We start from the raw sequence: 12,196 nt of genomic DNA on the forward strand, positions 1-12,196 counted from the left end.
CCTCGCTTTGCAAGTCCCTTGGTGTGACGCTACAGAGGCACTGTGTTGATGGAACTCCAGTTACTGCTGTGTAACCTTCTCTTGGGAGCTGCCCCCTGGTTGGCCTTCTGCCCAACCCGCTGAATGCACATTCAGCAGTGGTACCTGTGCACATCAGCACACAGCTGCTGCATGGAGAGGTGAGAATTGTCCTTGCTCTGGAGCACTTATTGCCACCCTCCTCCATTGCAGGCTCAGTGCTGGGCTTGTCTTTCCTTGGCCCAAATCTTTCTGGGGACTTGGGCTGGCATAAGAGGTGGGGGGCGGGAACACACTGCCAAGTTCTTTAGTTGTAGATTCTGGAGCAGCTGTTGGTCTTGGTGCTTTAGCACTTTGCTTGCTGGAGAAGGAAAGGACAGCAATGCTTGGTGTCCCGCTATCATCACTTCTGGCTTCCTGCAGTCAGCAGCTGCTTGGCCTGTTGCATTGGATGCTCCGTGGGTAATGACAATGAGCTTGCACTTGGCTTTGAGAAGGCAGCATCTCAGCTCCCGAAGTGTGGCTGTTCCAGTCCAGGCTGTCTTATGTGAATAACCCTGAGCTTATGGAGTGGATACCACTGGCCAGATATTGATATACTGCTTGAGGTATTGGCTTCTGTAGGGAGCATGAGGCTTTTCTTCCCCTCTGCTTTCCTTTTGGTTTCACCAATATAATTCCATCGCTGTGCTGTGATTCTTCGACTAAACAGATTTGACTTTTTAATCAGCTTTACATGTCAAATCCCCACGTGTTCCCCGCTCAGGAATCAGTCCCTTGTGCATGACACGCCCGATGGGAAGACACTTTGACATGACGCAGCAAGGGGAGTAGCTGTGCATGGTGAAAACCTGGTAACTCTGCTTGTGACCTTGCCATGGTCTTAATAGGAGCACCCAGCCTGCTGTTATGCAGGCAGGAGGGGTCCAGCTCTGTATGGCCTGCTCATTAGAGAGAGGTTTGAGCTCTTAGTTTACCTACACCTCTACCTTGATATAACACGAATTTGGATATAACGCGATAAAGCAGTGCTCTGGGGGCGGGGGCAGGGCTGCACACTCCGGTGGATCAAAGCAAGTTCGATATAACGCGGTTTCACTTATAACGCAGTAAGATTTTTTTGGCTCCCGAGGACAGCATTATATCAAGATAGAGGTGTATGGTAGCAGGCTTCCCTGCAGAACCTAAGCTTTAAGCAGCCCCCTTGGGCGGTACTAAAAAGGAACACATTGATTTAGACCGCACCCATAGACTGAATGGGACTATGTAGCAAGCAGTAACTGTAACCAACATGTTGGCTAAAGCTACAGACCTACAGTCACTGTGCATTACCCCTGTGAGCTGTGATGTGAGAGACGATCCGAATAGTTTTCCAGGTAGCGTATAGTTAGTATACACAAGTGCTATTCCTTGAATTGCCTGCATTAGTCAATGTCGCTCTGTTGTCTACCTTCCTACTGGAAGGGGAATTCCAGGCAGCGAAATCCAGTTGCTGAAGGCTAGATTCTGCTTTCCTTATTCACATTGAATAACTTCTTATTCCATGAGTAGCTCCGTTGACTTACTGGGATTTCCCGTGGCGAAAAGTGCTACTCAGGGAGAGAAAGGGGATCGGAATCTGGCCCCAAATACTTTGCTTACGGTGTGATAAGTTGTGCAAGGCTTATATTAAATATTAGACCTAATAACACTAGACACCTCTCCATGCTGGGGGGACTGTAAGCAGTGCAGGCATTTTCCAGCTGTAGTTACCTGTACTACATTACCCCTGTGATATCTCTCTGGAGGTGCACAGCGCCCATACTGGTCAAGTTCCACCTGGGTTGCAGCCCTGACAAGCTTTTTTAATACTGCTTGGTCTGTGGTGTCTGCTGCTATTCTGCCCTGAGGCTTCCCCCCTCTCAGTCCATTTTGAAGCCATCACAATTTTCCACACTCTATTCTTGGTTATCAGCTGAGGAAGGCTGTAGGAAGCTGCTGGCCAATTCCGGCTGGACAAAGAAAAGGGGAACTATTCTTTGTAAGTCATTGGTATTTGTATTGCAGCAGTGCTCCCTGAGCTCAGGGCCCTGTTGTGCAAGGTGCTGCCCATAGACCGAATAAGAGACCGTCCCCGTCGCAAAGAGCTTACAATCTAAATAGACAAAGTAGTAATGTCCCATTTTGCCGATGGGGGAACTGAGGCACAGAGATTAAATAACGTTCCCAAGGTCAGACAGGAAGTCTGTATCAGGGATTGAACCTAGATCTCCTGAGTCCCACATCCAGTGCCTTAACTACCCAACCGTCCATCCTCTGGTATCTTTAGGGGAGGTCATGTGACAAGGCCATTGTTTTCCCTTTTCCCCCATCCTCCTTCACGCTGCAGCGAGGAGCCACACAGGTCAGCCCTTGCTGCTGCTGCCAGACATCTACAACAGACACACCTCGCACTGGCCCTGGCAAGTGGGCATTAGGGAACCCTGGGGCTCCGACCCCTGGGGAAGAAACAACCTGGAAATGGCACAAAGCAGGAGAGGGCACACGCTGCAGCGATAGCCTGTCTGCACGAAAGGAGCCTCTGTGCTCAGCCAGCCGGGGAACCAGATGATACCATGTACATGCGCCAAGGAACTTGTAGCGAAAGCAGCACCACCTTCTACCTCCCAATTTCCATTGACAATAGACGGCGTGAGGAGAATTACACCTGCCTTTTGCATTTTCCATGGTCCTGGAAGAATTTACAAGACACATGGCCTGTTCGTGGAAGCTTTCGTGTGTCTGCTCTTATATCACTAAGTAGGTTAATTCTAAGTGCACTCAGTTCAGCGCTGAATATTTTGCACAACTCTTGTCTGACACACATTCTATTGCTGACCTGGGATCTTAAACAGTCTTTTTTATTCTTCATTTTCTTTAAGGCTTTGCAGTTCATCACTGGCAGAGCTGTGGAAGTCCCTGGCTCCACAGATGGATGCTGGCCAACCCAATCAAATGCAGGGAACATCTCTTGCCATCTCTCGGAGAGTTCCGCCCCTCCTTTGCTAGGCCATGTATGCATGCCCCCATAGACTATATTTGGGATAAATATTCCAGGCTGTAACCACAACCTGACAGTTGGAATTTCTGTTCCAATACCATGTAAACACTTTTTCAGAATAAAAGATCCAGGTTGCCAGCTAAACAAATACGGACTCCTCTGCCTGTGATTAAACAGGAATCTATGTAGGAAAGTCCACAAGAGAGGAATGCCCCAAGGTCCCTGTCCCATCACCCACTGAGACACCTGTCAGGTCGTCTTCATTTCTAACCTTTTATGGTGAATAACAATATAGTAGGGGCTCACAAACTTTGTCCAGCTCGGCCTGCGTTGGAAGTGTTTCAAATTCCCAAAGGCCATGCTTCCATTGTATACAATGGAGTGGATGGAAGCTGCTGTCGTCTTTGACACAGAGATGTGACCCATGGAGACTACTGCAATGCATCATCTCCATTTGATTGAGTGGATCGAGGTGGCAGAGTGCATGATGGGATCTGTAGTCTCCATGGATTGTCTCACTGTCTAAGATGAGGGCGGCCCCTGGTTGCATTGCTGAACTTTTTTTGTGTGTGTGTGTGCAGCCTGTTACGTACAAGGGCTTCTACACAGAAATCTACCTGCTTCATGTAGTTTCTTTCTTCCCCTCTCTTTGGCTGGCCTGTTGGGCACCTTCTCTGTCTGTTTTCCTCTTCAGCTAAGTGCCCAGCTGGGGGACATATCCCACCTCTGCTCCACTATGTTTCAGTTCACTGGGGTTTGGCTTATGGAGCTTTTTATTGCCCATGGAAAAGCTGTGTGTGGCCAAGCCAAGCTCTGCCATCCAGTCAGCCTGTCCCAAAGCTATTTAGTCACTTCAGAGCCATGCTGGGACCCCAGTGGTAAACACTGCAAAGATCCTGCAGTGCAGCTATATTATAAACCCCGCCAGAGAGATATCTTTGCTCTTTAGTGCTGCACGAAGGAACAGTTATGGTCAGACACCTCAAGAATGTGCCAGAGCCAAACAAAAGGCCGTGCGGCTGCCAAGCTGTGACAAGGGAAACAAATGAGATCTCGAAACATTCTGGATGCAAGGTTAAGTGTCTCGATCAGACACGTCGCTCTTTCTCTTGTGGCTGGAGACTGAGGCTTTACAAATGTCCTTCAAATGAAGCTGATGCCAAACCCAAGGTTGAGGCAGGTGAGTCTGGCGCTAGGTTGAGTGGTAAAGCTAAAGTGCATTGAATTGGTCCCTTTCTTTATCATCTTTTTGTCCACAAAAAGAACAAGAGTACTTGTGGGACCTTAGAGACTAACAAATTTATTTGAGCCTAAGCTTTCATGGGCTATGTCCACAGTAGCCTTGAAATCACTGGAAATGTCCACTAGAGGGACACAGAGAAATTCCTTTTGCTCGATACCAGGTTTGAAACTTCCTTATGTGGCTTTGTTGCTGCTGCTACTGCTCCGGTTGGCCTGTCCTAGAAAATAACAGCTTTCAAAATCTCTCCCAATGCAGCTCAGATATTTAAAACTCTTCTAAAATGTGGCCGTCTGGGGGGTGGATTTGGTTGACTCCCACACTCTCCTTCTAGGCAGTTGGTTTATGTTCCAGCCAGTGCTGATTTGGACTAAGAATGGAAAGTACAATCGCTTATTTACTCCAGTGCCTTTCTGTAAAATGCTAGGAATGGAAACTGATTATGCCCAGATACCATTTTGGTACTTGCATAACACAATGATGGCAGATTTTCCCATGGTAGCTTTGGTGGGATATGGCTAGCATAGAAGACGCTATACAAAATAAAGTTGCAGGGTGTTAGATTGTGTGAGATGATGGACTACAAAATTTAAAGCGAATTACGTAAACTTTTTATAAATACACAAAGTATAGGATTCCTGTAAAAGGCTAGGTAGGAATCTAGGCCACAATTCAGCAAGTGCTCAACAATCCCATTGACTTCAGTGGGGAAAATTCAGCTATTTGCCTACATACCTTGCTGGCTCAGGGCCCTAGGGAAGGAGGTTTAAAGAAGGCATATTTAAAAAGAGATTTTTCAGAGCTCAAATGTCCAAGGAAAAAACCCAGGTTGCCAACTGTGGCTCCGAAATAACTGAAGAACTCCCCCCTGCCCTCATAGAATCTATGCCAGGTTTCACACGAGACCCAATGCCTATTAGAACAGAACCTCAGGAATTTTGGGGAGTTCTGCAGAGACTCCCAGCCAGTGCTGATGTGTTCAGTAACACTGAGAGGTTTTTCCTTGCTGGTGATGCTCCCATGAGAAGTCCTTAGTCTAATTTGAGTGGTCTCTCCCCAGCCAGAAGTTTGTATCACGCAGAAGTAATCGTACCAGCTGGTCACTTCAAGCAGAGATTGCAGTCAGGAAGGGATTGGCCATCTTTAAGGAGACCAGACTTGGGGAGTGTCAGACAGAAAAAGGCCTGCTTGTAATAACTCTGGCCAACCTGCTGTTCCTTCTTTCCTTCCTCATTACCTTGGTGCTCTGCCTTCCTTCTATCTATGAGCAAACATGATGTGTCTAGTTCTAGTAGACCCTTTCCAGCTTGTGTCTTGAAAGGGCTGTTGATTTCCTTAACGGACCTCCCGTGCACCTGGTTCGAAAGGCTCAGCATGCTGGTGATTCTCCTCAACTGTGTGACGCTGGGCATGTTCCACCCCTGTGAAGACATGGCCTGTGATTCCCCGCGCTGCAGGATTCTCCAGGTATGGGCATGTATTCACCTTACTGATCTTACTCCAATGGAGGGGCATGGCAGGGGCTCACAAAGCCCCCCTGGTTGTTAGTGCTCACAAGTACCCATGGGACTCCAAAAGGAGACTCCCTGTTTCCACCTACAAAGCCAGACACAGAGAAAACTAGCATGATCACAACTATGTCAGTATCTGCTCCCAGCCGTATGCCTTGGGGAGGTTGAATTCTTGCCTTCATTGGGGGGTTTCAGCCACCAGTGGCCAGCCATTGATTTAACTGCACCAAGGCACACTCAGTGGTGACAGGCAGAGCACTTATAAGCCAGCGCAACGTAGCCCAGCTTGAAACCAATTGGGTTTTGTTTTTGAACAGTCAGTTTTGCAGTGCAGACAGAGCCTTAAATGCTCTCTGATCCCCCCACCCCTTCAAAAAAAGTTGGTTCCTTCCCAGTAGACTAGGGTGGAGGCACGTGGGGCAGGGAACGCATTGCTGCTGTATGAGCTGTGTCTGCTTGGTGACATGAATCCTCAGTGCTATTAATCAGGGCCTGATCCAAACCCCACTCAGATCAATGAAGAGAGTCATTGACTCCAATGGCCTTTGGATCAGGCCTTTCATACCTTTCACCAGCACTAACTTTAGCATGATTTTTAAAGTACCAGTTGCTGGAGAACATGTAGTGAACTATGTCTGGGTTATCGTCCTCTATAGCTAAAATAGCATCTCTCCCTGGGTCTACAGTGCACTGGCTCTTCCGTCACCGGTCAGGGGATTGACATCTGACATGACATAATGTAACCGTGTGCTGTGTTCTCTCACCATCGGATTCACTCCCTTCTCTCGCCACTCTGCTGGGGGCAGCTGTTTTTCTTCTGACCTCCTGTTGCTGCTTTGTTTTCTAGAGCTTTGATGACTTCATCTTTGCCTTCTTTGCTGTGGAGATGATAGTCAAGATGATTGCACTAGGGATTTTCGGGAAGAAGTGCTACCTGGGAGATACATGGAATCGCCTGGATTTTTTCATTGTCATTGCCGGGTAAGTCAGGAGAACTCCAGGGCGTGGGAGGTGTGTGGTTCTAGGTATAGCTCTCAATGATGGTTGGCAGCACTGTTTTACTAGCACAGCTCCGAGGAAGAGGAAAGCGCCAGTCCCCACTGGGTAGTGAGAGGACCCTACTAAACTCTAACCATGTTCCTGCATGATTGTAGTGATCAACTTCTCTTCCCAGCGGGGCAAGCACCCTAGCCTGGCGGTAGAAGAGGAGACCACTGGGACATTTATTTTCTGCAGTGGATAGTACAAGATGCTACATTTTCTGCCTGTATTTCCAAGTGCCTGCCATCCCCCTATACCACATCCGCCTGCTCAGAAGGATCGCAGCCTTCCCTGGCAGCCCTGCGTTTACAGACAACAGCAACAAAAAGAGAGAGTGGGGGGGAATGTTACAAAAACTGTTTTCCTTTGTTCTCCGCCAGCCCGTGTGCTTTCCATACTGTAAGATTTCTCGGTCGGCAGCTCCAGGCAGTCTCAGCTGGCACTCGGCTAAACTATTTTTTTGGCTCCAGAAATATTGGTAGTTTGTGTCATGCAGATTGCCCAAATGGATGAGGTTTCAGCAGCTCATTTCAAGCGAGGAGCTGGTTCCAAGGGAAATATTTCAGTGAAATGTGCGTGATTGCCCTTTGTTGTTGTTGTTGAGGGAAAGCGACCAAGTTTTGCCTTTCATGAGTGTTTGCTTTTCACAGGCACCTGGTTTAAATTAAAAGCTCTTCTAGCACCCGAGAATCTCCTGGCTGTGGCTGGAAATCCACAAGAAAAATTCCTGGTCCACAGCCAAAGAGTTGAGTTGCCTTGACACATTAAGGGCTCAGAGGCCCTTGCTTCACCTCCCTACTCGTGCGGAGAGCCCAAGGACCTCTGGGAATCGGGCTATTTTTTCCTTGTGTATATAACTGGAATTTCCTGGAATGGATTGGTGGATCCTAGAAATAAACCACAACTGCGTCATTTCCCAGGTTGGGCAGTCAGCAGCAAGCTTGTGGGCTACTGGGAGGTGGTTGCGTGTTTGTTCAGTTGGCTTACGGCGTATGGTGCATCTCTGCATGCTCAGCCTGCCGAAAGCACAAGCCTGCACATGTGAGGGCAGGATGCTGGCAACAGCAAGGGGACGCTCAATGGAAATGAGAAGGTGGCAAACCCAAAGCTGACAAAAGGAAATGCTTTTTTTGTGTAATTAACTGTGGAACTCACTGCCACATGATGCAGTGGAAGCCAAACACTTTGTGGGATTCCAGCAGGGATTGGATACTGTTATGAGAACAAAGAATATCCAGTGTTACTATACTTAATGCAAGCAAACATTTTGGAAGAGACATTAACCCTCATGCATCAGGGTTTTATCTAGTCTCTACTAGAGGTCAGGTGATTTCTTGCACTTTCCTCTGAAGCACCCAATGCTGGCCACTGTCGCTGGCCATAGAGACAGGATTCTAGACCAGACTGACCATGGTGCTGATCCATTCTGGCAATTTCTATGTTAAGAAAAGAAAAAAAGCGAGCGTGTGGCTGGATTATAACTCATTCCCTCACTTGAGTTGGGTTTACAGTCTAGGTAGGCCCTTATGAGTATGGATTCTCAGCACAAAGCTGCCCTAATACCATGTTAGCCACCAGAAAAGGAGCTGGAGCCCTGCCCTATTATAAAGGGGAGGGGGCTGCTGGCAGAAAGTTCCCTGTAAGGTTTGTTTTCCTCTGGAACAGTCTCCCCCCAAACCCAGCATCTGAAATGCCCACATTTGTTGCCCATCCAGGCAGACTGCCAGGCCTCTGTCTGAGCAGCCATTGGCAGAGGGCCAAGGCAGCTGCAAGAGGGATTTCTGGCTGGTGGGAAGGCACAGGGAGAGTTTTAGTCACCTAGCTAATGGCAGAATGAGGTGTGCTAGGTGGGAGGTGCCCTGGGCAGCTTTATGCTTTGTAACCCTGATGTTACTGTGTTTTCAAATGTATGTAAGGGTGCCCGGAGCTTTGGAGGGGGCCTGCTTTGGTGGGGAGCGTCTTGTAGGCTGGAATGGAAAGAACTGGCTGGCTGGCTGCATGTTTGTCACAGAAGAGATGGTGCAAGAAGTTCAGCGGCACATGCACCACCCTGGAGAGTCCACTGGCGTCGGCGTAACCACGAGTGCAAAGCTCGAGGGCTAGGGGAGGCCCTGGGGACCCTGAGGAAGGAGTATAGTGTGGAGCATAGTCTTACTTACAGGTTTCCTGAGCCGGTTTGTTTTGATTCATTTCGAGGAAACGCATGGTCTTTGTCAAAATCACAAGCCAGATTGTACCCTTGTTTACACCTCCCTAATGGTCCTCTGGGTGTAAAGGGGGGGGACACAATCTGGCGCTTTATAGGAAAGCCCCACTTGTCCCTTCCTGCCTATTTACTTTTTTGTAAGATACTGTTACTTAGGAAAATCATAGGAGAAAAGTGTGGTGGGTGTTTGCCTACAAACTGTGCGCCCATCTAGTCTGCGCTAAAGCATCATCTTCTTCATGTTGCCATGTCCTGGTTTTAGCATAGGCCCTACAAGATTCGGGCTTGAAGTCAATGGGAGTCTTGCCATTAACTTGAATGGACTTTGGATCAGGCTCGTTGGCGACTTTTGTTGTGTTTTTTTTGTTTGGGGTGGGTTTTTTGTTTTTGTTTTGTTGTTGTTGTTGTGTTGTTCTTTTTACTGGGGCTGTTTGTTTGGGGTGTTGTTGTAGTTGGGGGAATAGGGGGTTAGGGAGAGTAGGGTGTAATTGCAAATAAAACTGGAGATGCAGAATTTTGAAGACCCTCCCCATCAGACGATAATTGTAATGGTTAAATTCTGAGATTACACCGTCTCCTGTAAGGGTCTGGCTGAATTGAACCAACAGAGCAGGGAATTCAGGACGATGAGGCAGCCTTCATGGGTGCCACTCTGAGATCTTTGCAATATCCCTAAGAGGAGAAGACTGTGTGACCCTCCGGGCTGCACAAGCCAGGCTGGAATAGCCAGATGGCACTGATGTGTCACGGATGAAATGGCTGCCATTTAACTCTCTTCTTCCTAGCCTTAATTTGACCTCAGGCTTTACGTTTGTAATGACATTCTGTATTCCTACTTTTAGTGATAGAAGAATACTTTTTAAAAGGGAAATAAAGTGGCCAACCAAAGAAACATCCTGGCCTGGGAATGCAATGTAATGAGCACAGGTCCGTTAAGGTTCTGCCATTGCCCGAGGTCTGGAATCTGTTCAGCAAAAATGTTTTGGGCACAGTGCAGTGGAGTGGATAATGCACTGGACTAGGAGTCCGGAGTCCTGGATTCCATTCCCAGCTTGGCTACTATGCTGCTGGGTGACTATGACCAAGGCACTACACCGTTCTCTGTCTCTTTGGACTGTAAGCTCTTTGGGGCTTGGAACTGCCTCTTAGGTGTTTATAAAGGGTCACCTTGTGTTAGGCACTTATCTCATATAATCCTAATAATAGTGAGGTAGTGGTTACAATTTTTTAAACTGAGTACACAAATCACCTGCCCAACTCTTGCGTTTGGGCCCTCCGATTGCATTGGGATGCCCAAATACCCCTTTCCCTTGAGTGCAGCCATAAGAAAACCCTATTTCTTTCTCCTTCTCCTAGGCACACAAATAGGTGCCCCAAACACTCCCGCTTTGTACAGTTCCCAGAATGTTATCTCACACACACACATCTGTTCCAGAAGATCTGCAGCCTCACAGTTTGACCTCCTGCCAGGTCAGCTTTGCCTCTTGCTGAATGATTTCTCTTTTTTGTATGTTCATGAACTGTTCCCATCTGGGCCCCGTCAAAACAAATTGGGCTGACAAAGGATCAAACTAACTTTAAATACAAAGCAGAATATCTTCTTCCCAAGGAGGTTGGGCTTCTTCTCTGTTTATTACTCGCAGTCATTCCCCTCCACTTCTTTAGCACTTATTCTTTTCTACGGGATGGTGTCCTACCACTCCTAAAAGTGTTTTCCTCTCCTCAATTCAGTATCACTCCCTACAACCATCCCTCACTTGTACCCTATAGAACACTTTGGGGGGTGTGGACAGCTGAAAGCAGTAGAGAGGTATGGGATTAGCACATTGCAGATGACAATGCAGGGGCTAGTACAACATTTTCTTAGGTATGTAATTGGGCCCATAATTGGGTGAGGACTATATTATTAAATAAAATGCCTAAATTCAAAATGTCTCCCCTGAGTCAATATCTCAACTGTACGGGGTCAGATTCCTGAACATAGCCAGGGATGGTTGTCTTTCCCACATGGGACAAATTAGTGAAATGAACACCCAGGCTGCAGCATTAACTGCAGAATATGGAAGCAATGAAAGACCTTCACTTTAAGCTTAGTTATCTTGCTGCTTTTGGCTTCCCTTGTGGCTGCTGACAGAGCAGCTGCTTTTGATGAACTCTGAACCTGAACCTCTGCCAAGCACTGCCATGCATGACATGTGGAGGATTTCAGGATAGCGATGTCCTTAAAGCACATCAAGTGGTGCTTACAACCAGGAAGTGTTTATAAGAACTGGCATTAGACCTGACCTGCAAAATTCCAGTCTAGGCCTGGTACACTGGCCCCTTTGAAAACCGAACCATGGTCCCCTAGCTGGCTGCTGTAGCATGTTCATTGCCCACTCTAGTGGATAGGGCACATTAGAGATTAAAGGCCCACACTCTCCTAGTGCAAATGCTGGACTTTGTTTCCTCCAGCATTTTGGTTGGCAGGTGGCTAGGTGAAGGGTGGAACCCCTGAAATCCCCGTGAAGCGCAGTCCGGTTGATGAAGATTCAGTTTCTTGGAAGCATTCTTTCTGGGTTTGCTGATCTTCCTTCAGGAGCTGAGGAAAGGGGGGTAAAAGACAATGGCTGAAAATGGTGTACGTGGCCTTTTCCCTAAGAAGGAGCAAGTTATGAGAGAAGTAGCTGAGGGTGAGAACTGGAGATGGGGGAGAGCTGAGCTGAGGTGTAGGTTTTTGTGCTGCTATGATGATCCAGACCAAATTCTATAAATAATGTGATAGAGAAAAGAAATTTGACAGTGGATTTTGGTTGAAAGACTTTGCCCCCCCCCACCTGTTTGCTGATGACCGTGTGCACGTAATCCTAGGCAAGTAACAACTTCCATCCCCTACAAATCTTTGTTGCAGAAATAGCTTCTGCACCAAGACCCACATTCTGAGGGCATGTCTACTCTTACCTCTGGAGCGATTGATCCAGCAGGGGTTGATTTATTGTGTCTAGTGAAGACCCAATAAATCGACTGCCGAGCGCTCTCCCGTCGACTCCAGTACTCCACCGGAGCAAAGTGTAGGCGGAGTCAACGGGGGAGCGTCAGCAGTCGACCTACCGCAGTGAAGAGTGAGCTACAGGCAATTTAACTGCTTTGTAGGCCAGTTTTCTCATCCTGTCCCTCCCCAT

General features: G+C 47.7%; 1 protein-coding gene across 16 annotated transcripts in view; it reads left to right on the plus strand.

Annotated features, from left to right (window-relative positions):
- The first annotated feature begins 5,622 nt into the window (after window positions 1-5,622).
- The window catches only part of LOC117887252 (canalicular multispecific organic anion transporter 2-like), a 255,099-nt gene continuing 248,525 nt past the window's right edge, over window positions 5,623-12,196 (plus strand). For 12 of the 16 annotated variants that reach the window (XM_034789620.1, XM_034789629.1, XM_034789630.1 and 9 more), the window contains exons 1-2: window positions 5,634-5,744; window positions 6,636-6,769. In XM_034789620.1, coding sequence (XP_034645511.1) covers window positions 5,652-5,744; window positions 6,636-6,769 — 227 coding nt within the window. In that variant the 5' untranslated portion in view covers window positions 5,634-5,651. The other 4 variants (XM_034789635.1, XM_034789622.1, XM_034789632.1 and 1 more) reach the window with 4 other exon arrangements.

This window comes from Trachemys scripta, chromosome 14 (genome assembly GCF_013100865.1).
Source record: "Trachemys scripta elegans isolate TJP31775 chromosome 14, CAS_Tse_1.0, whole genome shotgun sequence".
Classification (NCBI taxonomy): domain Eukaryota; kingdom Metazoa; phylum Chordata; order Testudines; family Emydidae; genus Trachemys; species Trachemys scripta.